Here is a 26097-nt window from a genome sequence, read left to right on the forward strand (position 1 = left end):
TTTCATCACGTGACTGTTAATGTAAACCTGGTTATTAAAATAACTATAAAATCACAGATGTTGTACAGTCTTTTTTTGTGTGTGTGACATGCTGTTTTACCAAACATATTAAAATTGGACAATAAAACTGAAATGGTTAGGAAGGGGTGCTGAGCTGATGAAAACAGATATCTGGACAAAATTTGGGGGGAGTTCCTATCTTTCCACTTGAGGTTGAGATTTTGTTCAGCTACAATTTGAGGACCTGTATTGAAACTTTGGGGAATGACTATAGTTTGTTTTATTTTTCCCTGTAGATCATCAAATGCAGTGTTAGTGTAAAAGACCTTGCATTTTGGGGTAAATCTGATTCCAGAATAGATCCTGAAAGGTTTGGTTTGTTTGGTTTTGTTTTCTTTTTTTTTAATATTAAATTTTATTTAGTTACTTTTCAAGTACATTTTTTTTAATCTATTTCTCCCATCCCACCCCACCCCCCTGCCCGGTCTCCCCCCTCCCTTCCATTCCCCCCCCCCAGCCCGCCCAGTCCTCATCCCTGTGTCTTTCATACTTGTTCCTCAAAATCCCTCCCCCTTTTTCCCCTTAAGTTCCCTTCCCTCTCCCCTCTGGTCGCTGCCCACTTGTTTCCTTCCTTCCTTTAAAGCTTTGCTTCTTCAAAAACCCGGATTTGGAGAAAACTCAAACTGAGCATGTTTCAAAGAATTGTATATTCTTTAGCAAACTGGTCCCAAGGCATCTCATGAGTGTTGGGAAGGATTATATCTTCTCCTGTGAGAGATTTAATGTGCTGTCATCAAAGCTCTGAGAAATCCTGCATCTTTCAGAATTTGTCTAACTTAAGGTTCTCGAACTCTTTTTTAACTACTTATCATCTTCTAACATTTCACCAAACTCATTATACTAAACCCTTTTGGGGGAAACACTTCTGGGTCTAATTGCAATGTATGCAGGACGCTTTCCATGGCAAATGTTAAGCTAGCATATGTGGAAAACAATTTTTTTAAAGGATAACCGAAAAGTTCAGAGGCTGAATTGAGCAAATCTGTATTAGAATGTTGTTTCCTTTTTAAATGATGATCGCTGTGCAAATTTGCATACCATCCTTGCAGAGGGCCACGCTGACCTTCTCTGTGTCGTTCCGACACAGCATGTGTGCTGCCTAAGCAAGCATGAATGTTGTTTATTTGCATGTGGGAGCACCACTGGCCATCAGCATCTCTTGGTTTTCATTTTACCTGCTTAGTAATTTCAGGGGAAGGAGAGAGACTCCCTCAATAGTTCCAGCCAAAGAGACTGACTCTGATTGGTCTGGTTTAGGTCATGTGTTTTCACCATCAAACTAAACACTGTGGCTGGGAGACTACAGGACTGACTGGCCATACCTGGTCACATGCCCAATCCCTGAGCCACCTGAACCATGTGGACTCTCACTAACTCACAGAAAATTAATTTGTGAGACCAGAAGAGGGGATGGCTGCTGGGAAGGCAAAAACAGCAGGCCGCCCCACCTCTGGTCTCAGGCCTGCAGGGCACAAATACAAATGCTTTGCTCAGCAAAGTGTCTGTGATTAGGCTGGAGCAGGTAGAGAATGGATGGCATGGTAATTTCTTCTTTTTTTAAGTTTTTTTTAGAGAGAGGGGAAGGGAAAGAGAAATAAGGGGAGAAAAATAATTGATCTATTGCCTCTTTTACCTGCCCTTACTAGGGACTAAATCCACAACCTAAGCATGTGCTCTGACTGGGAATTGAACTGGCAACCTTCACTTTGTGGGATGATGCCTAACTGAGTCACACTGGTCCGGGCTGGGAGGTAATTTCTGATGAATTGCTTTGTGTGTGATGAAGCCCTCTTGGTTTGGTAGACTGATGCCATCAGTATAGGAGCACAGGACAATGATGCCTTTTAGCACAGGAGCTCAGAAACCATATTATAAGTGACTCTGTGCTTATAAAGAATTATTTCAGCTTGAGGTTCAAGGTCTGATGACTAATGAGCTTTGGCCCATTGTCCCATTTTCTGGCTCAAACTCAGAACTGGAGAAACACCTCTCCCTGTTCATGACCAAGGTAGCAACTGAGCCCTGTTTAGGATGAGCATGGGTTTAAAGGTCACAGTCAATGCCTAACATGAACTCAGGTTTCAAAGCTCTAAAAGGGATGAAGCAGTCTTTAAAAGAATGTTACTGAAATTTGCACACAGACTAACTTTCACATGTCTACGGGCTGGAGGTCTTCTCGGCTGAGTCACATTGACCCAGGAGGGGAGAGAAAACACTGGATAGGAGTAACAGGGTTCCTCTGGTTTCAAAGAACTTCCTGGAATCAGCTCTGCTGCCATCAAGCCATCCCAACGGGAATACTAACAATGAAGAGGAAGTGGGGGTGACAGGGCCAAAGCAACCTGTAGAATTGACATCTCAGGCTGGTGCTCCAGACTCTGAAGAGGTTGGGGTGCTGCCCTGTGGTCCAGTGGCTGCTGAGCATATGATAGGTGACTTCACACGCCCCAGACAACAGGGCACTCAGCACACAGGACTTAAGAGCCCCCAAGACCCACAGGAGCCTCTGCTTCAGGACAAGCCCAGGACACCACCCAGCCTTCTGGCTAAGCTATATTGGATCTGAAGTCCCCTTTATTCTCTCCTAAGGACCAAGCTGCTTCAAGCTGCAGGTGTTCAGAGCTGCAGTCTTTTTCCTGTCCCAGAGGATGGGCCTTGGAACATCTACCTGCTCCTGTGGCAGATGGGATACAGCAGAAATGAGATATTCAGGGATAGGAAGGCAAGAGTGCTAGGAAAAGGTGTACGGTAGTCTGTGGACTTACAGTGCAAAGCAAAACCTGGAATCCTGGTTTGTGTACCATAAGGTGTGGATGCTAGAAGGGTCAGGGGTTTAGTTTTTATACATGGGGATTAGTTAAATTGTGTTGCATCTCGTAGTTTATAGGATACCACCTCTAATCACCAGCTTGGGTGGTAACAAACATTCCTCATAGCAGGAAAGGTACAAACAGGTAACTCTGGGCATCGCAACCCTTCCTCTAGAAAAAATCATCACACACAGAGACACACTGACATTGGAGATGCTGCAGCCAAACAGACCGTGAGCTTCCTTCCCATCCAACGGCCACCAGTTCGCAACAGCACAGATAACTGATTGGGAGGGTTAACATCAATATTTACTGTCAGACATGCTGAGCTTGTAAGAAGCAGTAATTACAGGCAAACGGAGTAGGAAACAGGACTTTGTGTAGACATAATGCAAGGACAACTGGGCACTGAAACAAGCCCACTATGCTTTTCATGCCTTTTTGTTCAGCTTTGGAAGAACTGAAGCCCTAGCATTTCTGCATCAGCCCCAAGGGCCACACTGGCCCCTGCTGGCCATGTTCATTCTCTAGTTATTCATTTATTCATCCTTTCAATCTAGACAACCTATGACAATCTAAGTCTAGTCATTTCTGGTTAAAACTTTCCCATCATAAGAAGACTAACCACTAAATTAACTTAATTTAGCAAGGCTCTGGGCTGCTTGCCATTTATTCCTGCCATAGCAGTGGCCTCAGCTCAAACCAGTGCTTCTATCCAGGTGTGTTTGCCATTAGCAGAGCATTCTCTTCCAGAGTTAGGGCTGTGGCCAGTGTCACCGGGCCCCACTGCCCTGCCCATCCACTAGAGGGCACTGTGAATGTGGCAGGGTGGGTGGCCAGCTGCAGTGCTAGTGTTATAACCAGGAGGCTTCTAGTGTTCAAAACCTGCTCAGACTTTTTTGATGCTCCACATGGATAAGGGAAAAAGCTGCTCAGAGGAAAGGATTCCAGGAACACCAGACAGGAAAATGCAGCAGTCACCTCGTTTTCTAAAATTCTTAGCCCTGAGCCTCGTTTGTCTGAATCTAGATGAGACATGTTCCACATGGTAGGGTAGTAACTTTAAGCCAAAGTTATGGGCGGGGAATGATCTGTTTTCAATGAGTAGCAATTATGGTAAGTATTTAGGCATCCTTTTAGTTTTTGGAAAACTTATTTGTCCAAATGTTTAAAATATACAATGGTGGGAGGTGTTTATAATCAGTTGTTCTCCACTGACAGACACAAAACTTGTTTTCTTTCCCTAACTGAACACACACCCCAGGTGTGTGACCTGCATAGGTTGGGGAAGCCCTGTCACCTCTCTGAGGCTTTGTTGTCTGGTCCATCTGCAGCTCCTGAATGCCCACAGGGGTGCTTCAGGTATGGATACAGTCACTGGAAATAAAAACTAGGGATTCAAACCACAGGGATTACCTTGGGTTCCTGTTCCATTAGAGACTGTAGATGTGAAATGGCATGAATGATTAGCTCCCTCCTGCATGCACAGCACATCAAGGCTTGAATCAAGACAAAGTGAAAGATGGAAGTTGGCAAACACCAAGTGGCCCCTGACTCCCTGGAGCAGATTCTGGTCATCTCGTCACCCCATCTCCCTCTTTGTGAAATTGAGTCCGGCAAACTTAGAATTTATAATGTTTGGAGAAACAACAAAATAGCATAGATAATGTGTGGAAAATGTAGAGAAAAGGAATAAAAACAGAACAAAGGAGCTGGCTTTAATCTTTAACAAAAGTATGTTTGCTCCTGAGTCAGTAGACACTTCCACAGGTCTGCCAGAAATTCTGGGCCTATCAGCCTAGTGCAGAGACTGCTGTGAATGCAGAGTTTAAAGTCCACATGCCCTTTACCCATGCTGAGGTGCCCTCCTGCAAATGTCCTCTGGCAAAGTCTGGTGCAGCAGGTGGCTGCATCTGTTACTTCTGCCTTACTGTCTGGTTTCCCAGATGGGCCAGTCTAAGCTCCCCAGCTTTCTGCCATCTTGCTGAGGCCCACACTCTCCATAGAGAAGGTCAAGGTTTAGGTGATCTGAGGGGTTAAACCAGCCCACCACCAAGACTATTCACTTCTTGACTCTCTACCCAGTGGTCCCCATAGGTGTCCCCAAATAGTCCCTCTGCCTGCAAAGATACTCAGGATAGTGGAGATGTATTACATACACCTCTCCCTTAGGTGAATTAAACTTGGTGTTTTCCTAATAAATAAAATATAAAGGAAGATGGTGAGACATTCATCAAACTTTAAGTAATAGGCAATTCTGCCTGGCCATCCTTGAAGCAAGCACAAGGCAGGGAGCCAAGGCAGCACTGTTCCCTGAGCTCCATGACTCCAACCCCTTGGATGTGTGAATTCTGCTCTATAAAAGCATGTGTGAGTTGTCCAACAACTTAATCCATCTGATATCAGCCAATAATAAAAGCAAAAAAAAAAAAATCAAAGTGAACCAAGAACAGTGACTTGTGTCATCGGTGACATGGGTGGCTCACTGTCCTGGGCTTCACCAAGACAAGATGCCCACCAGATGTTATGGGTAATTGCAGGGAATTTTCAAGGGTAAGTTTTACTCTCACTCAAGTTTGTCTCACACTCTAACTTAGCCTGTAACTCCTGTGTGAGACACATCAATGTACAACAAGGTGGATATGCTTCCAATGTGACAAAAATCTTTCCTGATTCCACATGCAGGTCTCTAATCATCTTAAAAGGACAATTAGCTCTCAAGGAACATGAGTGTTAGAAGAAAACAAGTGGTGTGCTAACAGATATTTAACAACTGGCTTCTGGGTGTGGGGGGTGGAAAGCCCTGCTTTGTGGCATTTGGTGTAAATGCCCCATTGTCACAAATTTCCACTTCCCAACCTCACATCACTGCACAGGGCATTGGGGCAGATGTGCACAGCAGGCTGTTGCTAGCTGGGACAAGTTGATGTGGTATGTCGCTGGAAGGCCTGGGTGAATCTGTGTTGCTTTAATCTGCTCCAATTCATGTCTTCTTGACTAAATTTCTTAGTTCTATACAATTGGGCTTGGGGGCTGTGACCTCTTTATGAAGTCCCCTATCTCTGAAGAGCAGCCCTCTGTCACGCCCTAAACACCTCCCTCAGTCCCTCAACCATGTCTATTTGTCCACTAGCGCATCGAGCAGAGTGGAAAAATAAATCTACATCCAAATATCCATTTGCAATAAAAAATAAATGCAGTTTAGGATAGAGTGATTGCAATAAAAAGGCAGAGCAGAGCTCACCTAGCATAACCTCTCATTTTAGAAGAAGAAACTGAAGCAGAGAAAGTGATTAAGTGACTAGCTCGAGGTTGGTTCATTAGTGTTGTGACTATTTTCCGGGAGCCCAGGAAAGTCTTCTCTGTATCATGCTGCCACCTTCCAAAGACAGGTGCTCACAATTTCTAAGGTGAGTGAGGTGCACGGAGAGGAGTCTGCCTGTCCTGCTGTGGAAGTCAGAACCTGCGGGCCAAGGTGCCAGGAAATGTCCCAAGAAGAAGATGCTGACAACTTTCACAGATTGTTATTCTGGCTGTTCTCTTCTTGTGAGTCTTTGGTTTATGAGTCCAAGGTTAGATTTGCTTGTCTTTTATTAAAATCCCTTTTTACTCTTAAAAAGGAAAAAAAAGAAAAGAAAGAGGGTTAATTCACCAAAAAGAGATTTAAGCTTTGAAGTGATAGCATTATGTCCCACAATTTATAAAGCAGTCAGAGAAAACTTAAAAACAATCTCGGTTTTAAATGTGTAAGTCCTCACTTCTCTGCCTTCCCATCAACAGAAACTTGGAGCTCATTTACCTAGTACAATCTTTGAAATATCTTACAAGAAAAAGACGTTTCTGAAATTTTCAAATATTCTATCACAGACAGACATCATTTTTGTAATCAGGATGAGAAAATGTTAAAAATATATTAAGCCTTTGCAATTAAAGTCTAGCAGAAACACTATCATTTGCAGGGCAGCTGTGCTTCCAGGAGCTACTTACTTTTCTCTGTTGAAAATGAGGAACTCCTTTTGCACAGATTCAAGGTGATCTTGAAGAAGGCATGTCTTTCAGGTGCACATTGGGAAACAAACAGAATTAGAGTAAGCAGATCAATCAGGATCCTCAGGAGTCAATAACCCATTGAATGGCCCAAATAGAAGACTACATCTTCAAAATAGATGCTATCTTAGAGTTTGTAGCAGGAATGAGACACCAACCAGAAAAGAGAAGCAAACAGGGAAGAAATAGCAAGAGGATATAAGACATCAGCCCTCTGCTCCCCACTAGGAAGACTTGGGTTATGGTTTATGAGCTCAATGTCTTTCCTGAGAAGAAATGATAGCTTCCAGATGGGTGGGGACAAGGGTTTTATCAAACTGGTTACTTATGCTGGTTTATCATCTGCTGGCCCTCATGTGAAAGGTTTGGAGGTTCTGTGGGAATGTAACAAAGAGCCTAAAAACATCTCTTTGCACTGAGCTCTTACAGAACATTCCCCTTCATAACTGGGTTGGTGAACTAGACTTTGGGGGTCAGGAACAGAGCTGTCTTTATTTGTGACTTTCTCACAGACACGCACATCATTTGCTCTATTTCGCTGTCTGGCTTTCAACACCTACCAATGACTCTGCCATCATGAGAAAACTTAACCTCAAAAAAATGATGCTCAGGCCCAGGACAGTGGCTGCTCCAGATCCAAGGCTTTAGAAGTCTGCAATGAAGTACTTCCAAATCACTCCAAATGAAAAACTTTCTTTTCTAAGAAAAAATATCATTCATTCATTTTTAAAAATCTAGGAATTAGAAAATGCTCCGTCCTTGAATACTGGATAGTTTTCTCTCTTCTCTGAGTGGAAATTTCAGAGCAGGAGGGAGGGAAGCAAAACAAAGATGCCATGGAAGATGTCCCATAATGGAACTTGACCTGGCAACTCTAAGAACATCAATGCCCAGGTTCCACTGTCCAGTTATAAAGTTTTCTTTCTTTCTTTTAATGTATTAAACCACTTATTAAGATTGGGGTACCTTGAAGATAATGGTGGATAAGACCAAACTGGTCTTCATGCAAAAGAAGCCTTCAATTTATTGGGTGGAAGAAAAACAGACATATAAAATGTTTATAAATTATATTCACATCATGAAGGAATTAAAAATAGGGGATAAGCAGGGGACAGTGATGGGACTTCATCTTCGACAGGTGTCATTAGGGTGGAAAGGATGAGATGAAGTCTCTTAGGGGAAGATCCAAGAGAACATTCAGGAAAAAGGAAGAGCAAGGGTCTGGAAGAAAAACAAAACCTCTAGTGCCTGAGGCTCAGACCCTGGCAGGGCCTATGTGGCTGGAGGGCGAGGATGGCAGAGTACAGGGGTGGGTGAAAAAGTAGATCATGGAGAGCCCAAGAGGCATGGAAAACTGTGATTTGCAAGTTGTTGCTGTCTCTAAAGCTTTAGAGAATGTATAACAAAAAGGATATTTTGGTTTTTGCTATATTTGGGGGCTTCTATCCAGTTTGAGTCACGCCGTGTAGGGACATAGAGGGGGTAAGTCTAGAGAAGCCAGTTGGTGAGGATATGAAGAACAGATCACGAGAAGGGAGACAGATGAAGTGAAAGGAAACGAGCAAGATGGGTTTGTGGCACAGCTAAGCATCTTTTGCAGGGCCTCAGAAGACAGTTAAGACTGGGAATCTGGTGAAAGGCCAGCCTATGGACAAACAGGATGTGGAGTTCGGCTGAACATCAAAGGGTATAGTGGTTCCTGAGGATTAGGAAAATGAAGGAAGTGGTGCGTTCTTATTTGTTTGCAGAATTATCTTCACCACAAGACTAGACAATCTTTGAGAACAGGAATGGCATTGAATGCAGAAATAATATCCATAACTATCTCTGGCATTTAACATACGATCTGGTAGATAATAGGCTCTCACTAAAAATAGCCTAAATAAATGAATGGATGGAGGGGTGGATTACCACTAGTTGAATGGGTAGGTGGATGAATGGATGGATAAATGCATGTGTGGATGAGTGATCATTAGAAGCACAGTGAATGCTTATAATACATAGAATTACATGTATAAAATCCTATTGAGTCCCTGTAAGTTACTGTATTAAGATCTGAGCTCAAACAAAATAATATTGTTACAAATTAGTTCAGCCTAAAATCCAAAATCCAAAATTAGTGCTTGATCATATAAGAATTCCATCACTTCTGCTCGCTACTGCTAATCCTGGTATCATGAAATTGGGCTTGTAGCAAAGAGCAGGCACCATTTCCATGTCTGGCTGGTCCCAGTGAGAGTGAGGCCCCAAGCAGCCATGGGTGTACAAGCAGACCTCACAGATATTGTGGGCTTAGATCCAGATTGCCTTGGTAAAGTGAGTGCCGCAATAAGGCGAGTGCTGCAATAAACCGAGTTGTGATTTTTTCTTTCTGACGGAGGGTCTTGCCTTCAATATGTAAAAAGTACAACATCAAAGCAAAGGGCAAGAAAATGAGGTATGCCTGTAATTGGAGATATGCCTACTGAGCATTGATTTCGGAGTAGTCACCTGGCCTAGGTTTGGCCAATTAGAGTCTGTCCCAGGAAACTGACAATTTTGAATTGAGAGCTGGGAGAAGGTAATAACGGAATCAACAGAGCCAGAAAGCCCACCGTGAAACGTTGCTGCTAGGATGCCCGGGGCCACCGAGGAGTTCGGCTCTTTTGGGTGCTCACGCAGTAGCGAGGGCTGGCGCTGAGACAGCCTCCTAGCAGAAGCTCCCAAAGGACTCGCAGCTACACCTGCTCACCTGAGAGGAATCACATTTCCTCATTTCCTTCTCCTTCTTGGCCAGCCGCTTTTTTTTCTTGTGAAGAGGTTTGGACTCCAAAATCATTTCTTCAAGTTCAAAAGTGGGGTCGCAGTTCAGCCTGCCTTTCTGCAAGAAGGACAGGTCGGGTCACTCCTTAGCATGTAAGGGAGCCAAAGCCCAAGGACAGCAAGCAGGGCTCCGCTCTGGTTTCCGGGGGGAGGTGCCCCTGCACTGTTTTTCCCACTCTTGACTTTTATACTTTATTTTTCTCAACTCCCCATGGGCCTTCCATGAGTTGAAAAGAAATCAAACGACAATTATTTTTCTGAATTTTGAGTTTTTGGGTTCTGTGTCTCAGATTATGTTCTAACAATCACGTAGTTAGAATCATTTGGGTGGTTTGCTCAGCTTCCCAGTTCCCCAACCAGGTTTCCCGAATTGGTGATTCTGAACACAAGGCCCAGGAAACTGCACATGTGACACGTAATTCTCCCCAAGTGATTCTGCTGCACACTGAAGTGTGAACCATGCCAGAGTGTCTCTGGGATCAGCACTGGGGGGCACGGTCAGGGGGATGGGGTGTGGAAGCAGCAGGAAGCACTAGCTCTCCGCAGGGTCACGCATCAACCTAAAGCAAACTGCCCCTGCTGGATCCTGCCGAGTGTCCAGGCAAGCCCTGGACCACACCTGCTGGTCACTCCCCACAGGAGAGAGCTCCTCCACCCCAAAATTCCAGCACAGCGCTGTCTCACTGTGCACTGACCCAGATGCCGGCTTCTTCCAGGTCTCTGCCGGAGGCCACAGCTGTCGCCTGGCCAGGGACTCATCCAGTGGGAATTACTTCCCTTTGGGGTCTTGGTCATTGCGAATGTAAGAGGGATGAGTGGTAAAAGTAAGTGCCTCGTCCCCACCACAAGTTTTCAGTCCTTCGACTCCTAGAACACCAAGCAATACAAATTCCTACATCTTTGAGATCAGAGAAAACATTGCTTTTTCAAAAACTGGCAGATTCCTGGCTAGGACAACAGTAGGTCCTTGAGGTTTTATTTTATTATAATGTTGAGGAGATGTGTAAGAACTTCTTGTTTATATCAATCAGCCAGGGGTTAAACTGGTTTCATTCTATGTTGTTTCTCTTGAAGTCACATAACCTACTGACAATGTTAGGTGAAAACTATGTAATAGGAGGATTAGGGCTTTTCTTTAAAAACAAGTATGCTACAAAAAAATGGTTAGGCCCTGGCTGGGGAGCTCAGCTGATTGGAGCATCCTCTCATACACCAAAAAGTTGAGGGTTCAATCCTCATCAGAACACATACGTAGGTTATGGGTTTGATCGCTGGTGGCGGTGTGCATGGGAGGCAACTGATCAATGTTTCTCACATAGATGTTTCTCCCCCTCTCTCTCTCCCTCTCTCTCTCTCATCAATGAACATATCCTCCGGTGAGGATGTTTTTAAAAAAATAGCTAGAAGCAAAACCTCTAGACACAGATAGGCCTAGACTAGTATTCTAACTCAGCTGCTTGCTAGCCATGTGACCCTCTGGTGGCCAAGTTTCCTGCGTGAGCCTCAGTTTTCTCATCTGTAAGATAGGAGCTTGGCTGTTGTCCAAGAACGGTGCGGTGAGCTAACGAGCCCAGGTGTGCATCTGGCATGCAGGATTACATGCACAGAATGGGAGTTATTATGGGTTTGTTAGGACTGACTTACACTGGGGATGAAACCTGGAATGAGTCTTTTCTGCAGAACTGCATCCCAGTTCACGTCATTCATGTGTGGGAAGTTTTGAACATCTGATAGGCGAGAAAACCGTTGGTCTGGATTGGGTTCCAGTAGCTACCGATGGAACAGAAACATTAAGATCATAAGGAAGTTGAAATTGAGGCAAAGAAAATCATACAAATTCCCTCTATTTTCAAGTGTAAGACTGAAGGAACTAAGGCCATATTCCCATTTATGACTCGATAAGTGATAATACAGATAATGGCCAGTTAGAATAAATTGTAAGTTGGTTTTTGCAAGGTAGGGCAGGAAACCAGCTGTCCCATTGAGTCAACGGTATCTTTGATGGCTGATTCCCCTCCTTGCTAACTATGGGCATGTTTGTTCTCTACATCTCAGATTACCCACCTGTAAAAAGAGGATAATGACCTATTTCATGAGGCTGCAGCTAGGAGTAAAAATGAGGCCATATAAATAAAATGCTTAAAAGAAGGGCTGTTCTTATTAGGTGACAAATGTGCATGCATTTTACAAATGAAATTCATTTCCCACTTAAAATTTTAGCCATTTTTACAATTAACCAAAATATACTGGGGCTGACATAAAGAAGCTCTCACTAAGGGCACTATTATAGTTCTGAGTTTTATGAATGGGGATTAAAGATTTGTTCACTCCTAATCCCTCCAGAGCCAAAATCATCACATCAACCCTGTGGCTCAAATGGGAAATGTCACTTCCAGGGGAGAACTGTCCTGGAGGTGAACCCTGGGACCACTAGGGTAGAATTTGGGGGTGAAGAGGGCTGTCTGGGAACTGAGGAAAATCCACTCACAGAAGTGACTGCCCTACTCATCTTTGGCATTCCCAATGGCAATGTTCCTATTCCAAACCAAGGAACTTGACCCCCAAGACAAGAGTCACAGGTTTGTACTTGAGAAGAATGTCTAGTCTGCTGCTTTGGAATGGAATGTTCTATAAATGTCAATTAAGTCCATCTGATCTAGTGGGTTGCTTAAGGTCACTCTTTCCTCATTGTTTTTTTATCTGGATGACTATCCATGGATGACAGTGGGGTGCTGAAGTCCCTATCAGGACACAGACAACAGTGTGGTAATGGCCAGAGGGAAGTGGGGGCAGGGCCTGTGTGGAGGTGGGCAAAAAGAGTGGATACTACCTGTGATAATGTCAGTAACAAAAATCAATTTAAAAACACAGACACAGGTTTGAATCCTTATCCTCAGAAGCTCTCTTCCCTGAGCAACCACCACCTGTGTAATTTTCTCTCTTGAAAAAAAAAAGACAATCAATCCCCTTGGGATCCAGATTCCTCCTCTCATGTAATCCCTCCACGCACACTAGTCAGCTCCTGCTACAATGGTTCCTAATCTTTTAGTGAACGTGGGCCCTCGGAAAATCCAACAATGGACCCTGAAAACAACGGACCCTGTTAATCCAAATACCAAATTTCACCACCTGTCAGGCTCTGTGCTAGATGCTGAGGACACACTGTTGGGCGAGTCAGACAGGGCCCCTTGTACAGCTTAGAAGGCAACACTCATTAACCCATCCCTGGTGATGGGGGGAACACTATGGAGGAAAGGTCGTGCTGTGTGAGCTGACCACGGAGGGAGGCCTCCCAAGGACGTACTGTCTGAGCTGAGACCTAAAGCTGCTCTTATTAAACCACACAGAAGGGCCAGCTATTTGTTCACTCCTTTGTTTTAATTTCCCAACCACCAAAACCAACGCGTAGTATTCATGTGCACGGCTCCCCTTACCACATGGAGTTGGACCTGATTTGAATGCAACATCTCCAAAGAGGCCTGTGCCCTGTTCAGTGAGATGAGTGCATTGACAATGTGCTTAGAGGCATCAGCAATATCACCTTGCTAAACATTTTCCTAAATGTTTCTCTCAAGTTCTGTATTTGTCATGAATTTAGAAGAAACAATTCATGGGCTTGAGCCAATCAGCAAACCACTGAACAGTACTGGTCTGAAGCAGAGGGGGGCTGGAAGAGTTGAGGGGGTAGTGTTGTAGGCAGAGAGATGAGCTATGCAAAGGGACTGTTGTGAGAGACTGATGTGTGAGGATGAGGAGGGGAGGGGAAACAAAACAGAGAAATACTAAAGCAGCTTATGTGTAATCAAAGGCAGAAAAAGGTCCAAACTAAGGCTTGAGAGGCAGTTATAACCTTCATATCCTACAAATTATTTTGATTTTTACACTAAGGACAGTGGGAGGACAGCAAACTTTGCTTGGAACAGATCACTGTGGAGCAGAATGGAGACCACAGTGGACTGTGTAGAGTACACAGCAACGAACCAGTGATAAGACCCGATGACAGCAGCAACGGGGAGACAGCAGTGGCAATGGAGAGAAGTGACAGATTCAAGGAATATTGAAAAGGTCAAACTGCAGAACCTGGTGATGGATTGGATATGGGTGTGATGAACAGTTTCTGGTTTCTGGCTTGTGTAAGTGAATGGATGGAAAGTCCAGTCCCTGAGACAGGGGAGCTCAGAGAAAGTGTAGGCAACGCAGAGAGCAAGCGCTCCATGTTGGGCACACATAGCTGGGTTGGCTTTGAGACATGCAAAGCCTTAAAGGGCTTTGGGCATTCTCAAATAAGCCATGCATTTGAAAGCTGTGGTCTGCAAAGCCCACTTTGGAAATGTACACTATCGTGACTGCCTCCAACGTTGCATCCCAACCACTAACCCAAGGGCATGCTTCCTTTTCACTGCTTTCCTTTGTCACACAATCCTCCTCCTTACCTTTTTAAGAAGTGACACCATTTCCTGTGACCAGGCAGAAGGGTAGGTCACAATAGCTGTCTCAAACATGTGAGCGATTTCTTTGCTGGAAGTACTGGAGCGAATGTGATAGGGTCTCTTAAGAGAGAGAGGAAGGAAGAGGCTTCATGTTTATAGTGTAAAAGAGAGAATGTTGCTTCACAAATGTTTCCAAGTTAAATTTTCAGCCCATAAAAATCTCAGCATCACTTTCTCATCCTTTCTGATATAGGCATAAATGGTCCAGTGTTGCCAGATATCCCACTTTATAAAAAAAATCACCAGAAAAATCTACAGTTTCTTTTAAAATCTCAGAGTTTTTAAAAGTTGGTGATTTCCCTAGGCCAAACAAAATATTTCTGGGGGCTAAATCCCCCTCTGAGAGCTAATTTGGAACTGTTTTGTAAGGTAACTTATAGCCATATTCTCACAAACTATTGGACACGTGTCAGTAAGTTGAAGTTTTAAACAAGTGTTATTTAGTTTGATTCTAAAGAGATCCAGAGTTTTATTACATATCTCTTTTCACTTGTTTGAATCATGATGAATACATTCAGGGTGGAAAGTTACCCAGAAGGCTTCAACCCTGTCCTGAATGTTATGAGTCCCTGGTTCTCTGGAGTGGGGTGGCAAGTTTTATGATGAGGCAAAAGTACTTTAGTTCAGCAAGAACCAGGTTCTTTTATAGTTTTACTTTGCAGCAGGGAAGAGGGGGGCTTTATACAGTTTTCATAAATTTCCACTAGAGGGCAACCTTTATCCATAGTAATTCTGTTATTCAGGCATCGCCGTGGGTTTTACCTCTTTTATGTGAACAGGGAGCTAACTACTAAAACAAAACAAAACAGGATTATACCATATTCACATTTTGCCAATGGCACCTAGTACCTAGTAGGTGCTCATTACCTGTTTATAGAATGAACAAAATCCCTGTATTGGATTAACCGGCAACAGGGCTGTTAATACATGTATTGAGCAAGTGTCTGGCCCTTTTCAGATACTTAGTAAATGACTGCAGACTGATGAAATAATTGGAAGAAGTGGAGGAGTTTATTTTTTTCTCTGGTGTACATCAGTATTAAAAGGCAATATGATTAAGTGTTTGAGGTCTGAAGGCAAAAGCATTGGAGGCCTAAACAGGGGTCCCTTGATTTGAGTTCTGGTTCCTTCTTCTGTAAAATGAACTGCCTCATGAGACCGTTGGGAAAATTGAACCACACACACAGAGCTCACAGGAGCATGGCTAATGCATGTTAGCCACATTACAGGAGAGAGACTTCTATTGTTACTGACACAGGGTGGAAAAGGTGGATGGGAAGGTGAACAGTGAACAGCAAGATGAATCGGTAGAAAGGTGAAGAAAAGCTTAACACTCCATGTGGCATTTCAGTGTCAGTGACTCAGGGAACCAAGAGATGCTAGGAGTTGACTTCCTAAAAATAAACTGGCAAAACTTAATTTTTTTAATGCAAAGTGCACAATCACCTGGCATGTATTTTCCTTCCTCAAGACTAAATAAAGGACCACCACTAATTCTGGTCTCAGTGACCCTACAGTGCAAACAACCCATGTAACTCAGTGTTGGAAAAGCACAGCAAGGTACCTGATCATTGTTACCAGTGTTTGCTGACTGTTCACCAGCAAGGGCACTGCGGTCACTGCATGAGACTCATTCCAAGGATTTGGTTAAGTTTTATTTTGCAGCAGGGAAGAGGGGAGCTTTATTACAGTTTTTATAAATGTCCACTAGAGGACAGCCTTTACCCATAGTAATTCTGTTATTCAGGAATCTTTTTGTGAACATACAAGATCAAACCCAGGTTAGGGCAGGCTGGGTGTTCTAAGGGTCCAGGGTTACATGCGTGTGCATGGACATTTTTTCTAATTCCCTTCTTTGACTCATTGCTATTGCTTAACCTACTGTTTCTTAATCATCTAAAAACACAAAATGATTTGATAAATGAATAATTAAGTAATGAACACCACAGGCAACTGGCTTAAGAGTGCTTTCATTTACTTAAAAGGTCATGTGACTGACTTTTAATATTTTTTTAAAAAATCCTCATGGAATATGGACTTATTAAAAATAGTCAAACTGCCTTTTTCTTATACAATGACTTATTTCTCTCATTCCATATTAATTCATCAACTACTAGAATTACATTTTTACTCACCAAACATTTAATAAATGCCTATATGTTCCAGTACCTCTACTGGGCACTGGGGATGGAGAACAATGAAGAACAAGGCAGATGTGAGTTCTGTGTTGGTGATACGCTTATAGTCTCCTCAGCAAAACCACACCTAGTTACAAAGACTGCACAGACACACTTCAACAAATGGAATTCATGCCCCAAGGAAAAATTACAGTGAACAGGACAGGATACAAAGAAAACAATTATATTAAGAGTGAAGTATAAAGAATGGACAAAGTGGAAAGGGTAAAATGTAGATGGGAGGAAGTGCTACTTTGTGATTATATCATCTTTGAGGAGTACAAAAGCAAGAACTGCAGCTAGGAATGTGTCCTTGTGCAAACCTCCCTGTGTTCCTATGACAAGCTAACACTTATGGGTAATATAAAACTAGAGAAGCCATGGGCCTTGCCTTTACAATGACAACGACAGCTGGGAGATAGAGATGACTAAGCAGGTCCATGGCTACGGGACCCATTCATCAAGCTGTGATCAAGGTTGGAAACCACAGGGATGTTCCAAGCACATTTGTGAATGTGCAGAAATCATTGTTCCACCTGCTTTCTCTATGGTGCAGTCATGTTGATGGTAACCATTAAATGCTGTGTTTCACTTCTTCAGATTAGCTCTATTCTGTAGCATAATTACATGTGTCCTGCTTGGTGATTCTTCCCTGGCATATGTCAGAATTGATTTGCAGTGACCTATTCCTCTGTTCATTCAATAACAAATATATGCACTTAGTTGAAGATAGACACTGTGGCTATTATTAAAGTATGTAAGATACATAATTCACCTTTAACCAATTCGATTTCATCATCTACAAGGGATAAAAACATAAAAAAGTAGAGAACAGGCTGACAATGACCAGAGAAGAGAGGGGAGGGAATTTCAGGAGAAAAGGGGAAGGATTTACAGGAACAAGTATAAAAAACACATGGACAAAAACTAAGGGGGGTGGAAATGGGAGGGAAGTGGGGAGCACTGGGGGGTGCTGGGATGGGAGTAAAAGAAAGAGAACTGTACTTGAACAATAATTAAAATAAAAAAACATAAAAGAATATACCTGGAAAAATTTACAATGGGTAATATATTTACAAACTGGATTTAATCCTAAAACATTAAAACAAATTTTGGTGTTCTGATGTAGAATGTGCTACATCTTAAGTGAAAAAAAATTCAACAGAAAGATAAAGCATGTTGTTGTTTTGCTAAAACAATAGCAATAACGTGTGTGTGTGTGTGTGTGTGTGTGTGTGTGTGTGTGTGTGTGTGAAAACGGATTATCCTTATAAGAACAGGAAAGGTTTGGAATTGAGTATAGCCAGCTGTTAATTTTGAAAGGCAAGATTGGAAGATCAAAGGAGGATTTAATGTTTTAATTGGGACTATTCTTTATCTATAGTTGATTTTACCTTCATTTTTATGCTTCTCTGTATTTTCCAATAATTTTAAATTCAGAAGAGTCATAAGAGAAAAAAGTGCATAAATATTTGGAGGAGATATAGATCACTTTCACTAGAGATCAGGAAAGTTTCTTCCAAGAAGGGGCCAGGGTGTCAGAGGCCCAAGAAGGGGTAGGAACTGAGTAGGAGACCTGGAGAAGGGCCTTCCCCACAGGAAAATCTGGGAAGTCTAATGGCTTGTCTTTTGTCAGAAATGATCCATATACAATAGAAAGATTCCGAAAGGTCCTCAGTTAAGGCACATCCTTAACTTTATTCAAATTCAATTTAGCAATTACCAAACTAATTTGACAGTGATTTTAAAAGGAGATCCAGGTTTACTTTAAGAAATATCTTTAGAGGCAAAAGGTTAAAAAAAAAAAAGGCCCAAAATGCCTCAAGAGAGGAAGGGACCCAGGGAGGCCAAAGTGGCTTGAGTCTGGGTCATTCAAGCTGAAGCAAAATCTGAAAAACTAATCTGGTTCTAAAGGACAGAGAATGCCAAGCAAAGACATTAGAAGATTGTCTCTGTTTTGGGGAGATGGGGGGAGTCATGTGAAGGGTGTGTGTGTGTATGTGTGTGTGTGTGAATAGGTGAAGCATTGGGAGCAGCAGCATTTTTGTATGTGTGTGGAAGTTCACATCTGTTGGGAACCTCTCTGCCTGGTTTCAGGAATTGTAACTACGCCCCATGGCTAAGGATGAGTGAGCAACCTCCAGAATATGAGCCAGAATGAGACAAAGCTTGTCTCTGCTTCATCCCCCTTCCCCCAAAGCATGGTCGGTTAGTCCATGATGGGTAAGACCCCTCAGAGGAGGGACAACCTAAACTAGACACAATCACTTGGGAGGCCATTATGGAAAGACTCGGGGGTCTGCAACAAAGAGGGAGTGACGGACCCTCGCCCCCCAGCTATTCTGACATAGCCCGGTCCCCATGTCCTCTGGGAGAAGCACTTCTTGGCTCTAATCCACTTAAGCCTGAAAACCTGTGATGGGGGAGGCAGTGCAGCCCCTTGCCAGCTAGACTGGGATCCGGGGTGATCTGGCATAAGAAAGAGTTCCTAAAAGTCCTGTGAAGCCTGCTTTGCTAAGAGTGCTTTCATTCATATAAGGGTCCGAGCAGAAAATGAGTATGTCTCCCAAAGTTTCTGCAACCCCCTTTCCTGACAGACACTGACTCAGACTAAGTCCTCAGATTTCTTTGAAATGGTATCTACTGTTTGATCCTTGCCACCTGTATTCCTGTGTATTACAACCCCATAAAAGCCCCTGGAGGAAGGGGCTCCTGGCCTTTTTCCCCTGAGAAACTGGCCACCTCTCCTCCCCAAGCAGATATGTCTTGGTAGTGTTACTTTCATCTGTGGTGGATGGGGGTACTTTGTGGGGAAAGTTGCCCCCACATACATCTGTGCTTTAGAATAACGAACTGCACCTTCATGTTCATTGCAGCATATTCACGAAGGCTAAGACATGGAAACAAGTGAAGTGTCTCAGCAGATGAATGGATGAAGGAGATGTGATATAGATACATAAAAATATATGCTGTTTGCAACAACATGGAAGGACTTTGAAGGCATTATGCTAAGTAAAATCAGAGAAAGACAAATACTGTACGATCTCACTTATATGCGGAATCTAAGAAAACCAAAATGGTCAAACTCACAAAAACAGATAAGGAAAAAGGTTGCCAGGAGTTGAGAGTGGGGAAATAGGGAGAGGTTGGAAAAGGGGTACAAACTTTCATCTATAAGATTAGTAAGGTCAGAGGAACCAATGTAAAACATGACGACTAAAGTTGGTAATACTGTGTTGTATAACTGAAATTTGCTAAGAGAGTAGAACTTAAACCTCTCTGCCATACATATATTTCAGTAACCTGTCTAAACCCCCACCCCCAAAGGAATCTGACAATACTGATACATCAGCTAGATAACAGGGAACTACTATAGATGTAAATGTGTGTATAGATATATGTGTATCTACATATATACATACATGTACACATATGTCCATATAGATATACACATACATACATATATATGAAGCAGAAAAATTCTTCCTAGGCATTTTCCTAGTTTAAGAAATGTTTCCCTTTAAAGGAAATGTTTGTAATTTGCCACTGAATCCAGACCCAGGAGCCAGATGACAGGCAGGGCTCCAACAAGATGGGGCATGAATTATGTCGCATTAATAATTCACACTCGCCATGGGAAAGTGGGTCTTAGTGAGAGTCCTATATTGTGAATGCAAACTGTTTTCTCCAAACAAACTAATATATTTACACAAGATATTTAGTGGGGCGTATTTATCTCCCCTCCCTGGGAGTTTACAATCCCCATATTATTCATTGAATTTCATCTGCATAATTTAACATGAACTCCCATGCTTGGCCCCAAAGCTAGGAGCATAAATGTAGGCAGAAATCCCAAGGGCTCTTAATGGCATCTCATGCTATAGTCGCTTTAGCGAGGTGACTATAGTCACCTCTCCAACAGACTGCTTGGTTTTTAGCAAGAAAAATAATCCATCTCTTCATTCTGAAGATGGAAATTGCTGGAAGAGTAGGCAAATAGAAGCACAGTGCTACTGTACCCGGCCTCGCAGAAGTTCGTATGCCGTCACCCCCAGTGACCACCAGTCCACAGCGAAGGAATAGCCTGCTTCTCTTCTGGAGTTGAACATCTCCGGTGCTGAAAACACAGGAAAGTTAGGCCTGTTTTGCTCTCAAGGTGATAACAAATCTATCTTCCCAACATGGCCCTCCAAAAGCGAAACACCAGGGTAAAGGGTAGAACACTTGTATGGATGTTTGTCATGCACTACGACACTGCTCAGAGCAGGCAGCAGTTCTAATTTTCTAGTCTCTCTCAGGAGCCTCATTCATCAGCCGACACGACATGCAGGCAAAGGCTTGGTGGACACATTCTTCTCTTCTCTAGAACATGTATCTCTGAAAAATGAGACCCTATCAGGCCTCAAACGTGTGGCTGGCCCCAAAGCCAAGACGGCTGAGATGTTATATGCTGTCTTGCTTTGGCAGGTTTGGGCCAAAGGGCTGAAATCTGTACTCCAGCTGCAAACAATACTCAGAAGTTGGTGCAATGAGCATCGGATTGGCCCTCCACCTCAGTCATCTTGAAGAAACAAGGGCAAGATTTCAGTTCTGCTGTTGGGGGTGAGGGAGTGAGGGAGGAGGGAATGCACACTCTGAGTGATAATAAGGTTTAATATCAGCTTCAGGGCATTTACACTTTGTTACAGAGTTTTCTGAATAGACTCCAATGGAAGGCAGGGCTACAGTCAGTTTTAAGGCCAATGTAACCATACCCCCACCACTGGGCATTCTCTAAGTACTTTGACACAAAGTGAACTTCTATTGTACATTCTACATGCTCTTTCAAGAATATCCCTAACTCCCCAGGGGTGGAGGAGAGAGAATGAAACACAAAGCAAGGGCAAGTATCTTGTCTGCTTGCTTACCACTATATCCCTACTGTCCATCATTGAACCCAGCATTCATAGTCATCCAAGAGATGTTCACTGAGTGAATGAAGGATGCTCAATCCATTAATCTAGCAACAAGTGCAATTGGAGCTGGAGCTGCACTGAGTCCAAAACTTGCCTTCATCACTTATTGTAACCTTGAACAAGTCCATTGGCTTAGCTTGAGAACCCTCACCAGCAAAATCAGAGTAATAAGATGCTCATCTCTCTAGAGGTGAGAAATTAAATGAGATAATACATGCCAAAATCTCAGCACAGCACTTGGCAGCTGGAAAGCACCCCCAAAATTAGGCACTCTTTTAGAGAGGCACACACCTGTCATAACAGGAATTTAACCTAGCGAAGAGCTACACACACTTGGCTCATCCTCTGGTACTGAGGTGCTGGCTCTGGACCAAAAATATTGCTGGGTCATGGGGCCTGAACACACAGGCTTGTCCTGCTCAGTGCACTCAGTTCTCAGTACAGTTCTATGGACAGCATCCAGTCAGAGGTGGGATGTTGACATCCCAATGCCCAGGCCTGAGCCTGACTGAAAGAGCCTGCTGTAGCAGGACCAAGTAGGCCTCACTCTCTGCTGGATTCATCTTTCATGCATCACTGCATGCTTTCCGTAAGTCACAGGTCCCTGAGCAACTGGAGAGATAGTGGCCCTGACCCCGTGGCACCCCATGGACTGGATGGAATCGACTAAACCCTGCTTCCCTATCTCAGTATATCACAGAAAGTCATCTCAGATGGGTCTCCAGGGTGACAGCAGCTCACTTAGAGAGGCTGCAGAGAACTCTGAGGGTAAACAAACCACTGTGCTAAGGAAATGCCCTTCAAAAATAGACATTACTCTATAAAAGCTGTGAATTCCATCATCTTGGATTGTCCTTGGAGTTTACAGGAGCATCTTTTTGTTTCTTTTCTACATGACTATTTTCCAGAATGAAGGCATCTGAATTTGAATTCATTCATTCAACAAATATTCATCCTGTGCTGGGTACTGAGGAATTTTGGTAAAATGTGAAGAAAAAACAACATACCAACATACTAAAACACAACAAATGAGCACCTTTCTGAGCTCTCACGGAGCTGAAAACCAGAGCAAAGAGGCCACAAGGGGCTCCTGTCAACTTGAGAGGCACCCCTGCTGAGAGGGTACAGAGAGAGGTGGAGCGGGAGTAGCTTCCTTCAAAGGCCATTGGGTGTTTTGTTTGGTTTTTAAAGTGTTTCAGCCTACTTTCAGAAAAGCAGATACAACATAAAAGAACAATTTACCAAGTCCTTATGAACAAATGGCCAGGGGACCATGACAGAGGTCACATGATATACTCTTGACCCCAACATTGTTCCTGTCATGTTCACAAACCAAGAAGTGACCACTGTCTACAGTTTATGTTAGCAGTTTGTTCCCTTTCTACATAGATTTACTGCCTACACATGCCTTTCTAAGCAGTTCTTCAGTTTTGCCTATATGTTATGTACATGTGCATACATACATATGGGGTGGGTAAAAGTAGGTGCACAGTTGTGAGTATATGAAACACAAGAGTTTATTCTTGTATTTCTGTTATGGTTATTAATTGTTGTATTATTTATTTGTATTACAACTGTAAGCCTACTTTTGTCCACCCTTGTATATATGACATGTATATGTATGTGTGTATAGTGTATGTGTAACATATGTGTGTGTATGTATCTTGTATATAGAAGATCCCACTTTTGGTTTTCTTTGCTGTATTGCTTTCATTGCTCAAGATTACAGGTAAGATTTACCCAAACTGCTGCCCATGGTTTCAATCTGCTCACATAGGGCTTGATGAACATACTGTAATTTACCTACCTATCTTGCTGTTGGTAGCTATTCGAACTGTTTTCCATTTGGAAGCCCTGTGAACAACCCTCTGTGAACATCCTGCACATCCATGCAAGGGGAACTGCTGGGCACAGAATGTGCATCCTCACATCCATTAGACAAATGCCAAACCATTTACCAAAGTGGTTGTACTCATGAACCAGATGACCAGCAACATATCCCACTTCCTTTAGCTCAACCTCCTTATCCACACTAAGCTTTTGATTTGTGTCAGTCTTGAGAGTGTGTGATTGTCTTTTGTTGAGGTTGAAACTAACATTCCCCTGATTACTACTAAACTTGGCCATATTTTCATGTGTTTATTAAATATTCGAATTTCCCTCACAGAGTTTTCAGATTTTTAAAACAAGTGGAGCATACATTCTGGTCAGGATGTAAAGAAAGAGCTCTGAAGATAATCTGTAACTTTAATGCAAAAAATAATTTATGGAATTTACAAAAATAATTCTACAAAAATTTCATCTACAAAAAAAGAGTGAGTAATGGTTTTCTGAAAAAGCATCAAGAGACTTGGATCCCATGTAGTAAACTATATCATAAGGCCACAGTGATTGAGGTTTGAAAGCCACAGCATATACATGCTAGTGCACAGATTAGTTATGATACTATATTTCAAATAAGCATGGAAAAGTTCTTAATTAATAAGTGATATTAACACAATTATTTAATAATCCAACAAAAATAAAGGTGGATCCTTACCTCGTATTGTCAGTCAAAATAACATATAGCTGGATTAAATAAAAAACTATAACAATAATAAAAATATTAGGTAACCATATTGAAAATCTGGAGATAAGAAGATATTGCTAAGAGCAGCATAAAAGATAGAAACTATAAAGTAAAAAAAGAAATGCTTTGATATTGTAAAAATAGTTTGTCAAAATGTCATAAGAACAATAGCAACTAGGACTTACGCCAAGATGGAGGTATAGGTGGATGTGCCGTGCCTTCTCACACAACCAAGTTTAGGGACAACTAAATATTAGCATCAGAAAACACAACCAGAACATGGAAAATTGAACTTTTCGGAAGTCCGTTAACAACAAATTCTTCAGCCCGACCGGTAAAGGGGGAAACTGGCATCTCGTGAGGGGTTGCACAGGAGGACTGGGTCAGACCCGGGCGCGGAATCCAGACGCGCGAATCCAGACGCACCCAGGATTGGACCTAGTGAGCGACCGAGCAACCCACCGGGTGAGCGACTGCTGAGGAGACAGTGGGGAGGCGGTGCTGCGTGTTGACTGCGGTTGCCTATCTGCGGGCGAGCGGACAGGCGAGGGAGTGGGCGGTTGGACCGGGGCCCGGCGGTCCCCGTGGCTTGCAGCAGTAGAGGGCGCCGCCATTTCCCCGCTCTGACCACACCCCCACATACAGCGTCACAACCCAGCGACCTGGGAGTCCAAGGCGCCGCTTCTCACATTTAAAGGGCCAGAACAGACCAAAAATGTCCCAGGAAGACCTCAAAGCCCCAGAGATAAATCTAAGCGACAAAGAAATAGCAAAACTCTCAGACGCACAGTTTAAAACACTGGTCATCAGGATCCTAACAGATCTGGTTGATTATAGCCACAAATTAGAGAAACATATGAAGGCTAAACTAAGGGAAATGAATGGAATTCCACAGGAAACCCATAGAGATGAAAAGGAAACTGGGACTCAAATCAATGGAGTGGACCAGAAGAAAGCAAATAATGGCCAAACAGAAAAGAGTCAAGGAGCAAGAATTCAAAGAAATGAGGAGAGTCTTAGGAACCTCCAGGACATCTATAAACGCTCCAATATCCGAATTATAGGGGTACCAGAAGGGGGAAAGACACAACCACCAGTGGAAAAACTATTTGAACAAATAATAAAAGAAAATTTCCCCAATCTGGCAAAGGAAATAGACTTCCAAGAAATCCAAGAAGCTCAGAGAGTACCAAAAAAGTTGGACTCAAGAAGAAACACACCAAGGCATATCATAATTACATTAGCCAAAATTAAAATGAAGGAGAGAATCCTAGAAGCAGCAAGAGCTAAGGGGACAATCACCTACAAAGGAGTCCCCATCAGACTGTCAGCAGATTTCTCAAAAGAGACCTTACAGGCAAGAAGGGGCTGGAAAGAAATATTCCAAGTCATGAAATCTAAAGACCTACAACCAAGATTGCTCTATCCAGCAAAACTTTCATTTAGAATGGAAGGACAGATCTTATCTGCTTCTCAGATAAGATCAAATTCAAGGAGTTCATCATCACCAAGCCCTTATTATATGAAATGTTAAAGGGACTTATCTAAGAAAAAGAAGTTAAAGAAACATGAACAGTGAAAGAACAACAAGCTCACAGTTATTAACAACCACACCTAAAACGAAAGCAAACTAAAAGGACAGCTAGATCAGGAGTGGAAACATAGAAATGAAGATCTCAAGGAGGGTTAGTAACAGGGGAGTGGGAGGAGGAGATGGGGGGAGAAGGTACAGAAAATAAATAGCATAGACAGTAGATAGAAAATAGATGGGGGGGCAAGAATAGCATGGGAAATATAGAACCTAAAGGACTTGAGACACATGGACATAAACTAAAGGGGGGTAATGGTGGGGATGGGGGGGCAGGGTGGAGGGGAATGAAGGGAGGAATAGAACAACTGTAACAGCATAATCAATTAAAAAAAATAAATTTAAAAATAAAAAAAGAACAATAGCAACTAAAAAGTAGGAATTGTTTATAACACACATAATACACTAGAATTTAATATTACTAATATACAAAAGACAAGAATTCTCTATACAATCATTAAAAAATCAGAATAAGTAAAAAAAGGATTAAAATACTAATAGAAAATGGGCGAAGAACATAAATAGGCCATTTACAAAAGAAGTCAAAGAAATGTGATATTAATATCATAAGAAGTTACCATTTTCACTGATCTTTTTGA

At 42.7% G+C, this 26097-nt stretch overlaps 1 protein-coding gene across 3 annotated transcripts in view; it reads right to left on the reverse strand.

Annotated features, from left to right (window-relative positions):
- Positions 1-3169: 3169 nt before the first annotated feature.
- The window catches only part of STK32A (serine/threonine kinase 32A), a 110021-nt gene continuing 87093 nt past the window's right edge, over positions 3170-26097 (reverse strand). Inside the window, exons 8-13 of one of the 3 annotated variants that reach the window (XM_037161954.2) lie at positions 20406-20503; positions 14153-14269; positions 11364-11489; positions 9649-9777; positions 6858-6922; positions 3170-6481 (exon numbers count right to left, since the gene is read on the reverse strand). In XM_037161954.2, the coding sequence (XP_037017849.2) occupies positions 6430-6481; positions 6858-6922; positions 9649-9777; positions 11364-11489; positions 14153-14269; positions 20406-20503 (587 nt within the window). In that variant the 3' untranslated portion in view covers positions 3170-6429. Of the gene's footprint in view, positions 6482-6853; positions 6923-9648; positions 9778-11363; positions 11490-14152; positions 14270-20405; positions 20504-26097 lie in introns of those variants that run through there. The other 2 variants (XM_053665857.1, XM_053665856.1) reach the window with 2 other exon arrangements.

The sequence above is a fragment of the Artibeus jamaicensis genome, unplaced genomic scaffold (genome assembly GCF_021234435.1).
Source record: "Artibeus jamaicensis isolate MK-2021 breed Jamaican fruit bat unplaced genomic scaffold, CSHL_Jam_final contig_432, whole genome shotgun sequence".
NCBI classification, from domain to species: domain Eukaryota; kingdom Metazoa; phylum Chordata; class Mammalia; order Chiroptera; family Phyllostomidae; genus Artibeus; species Artibeus jamaicensis.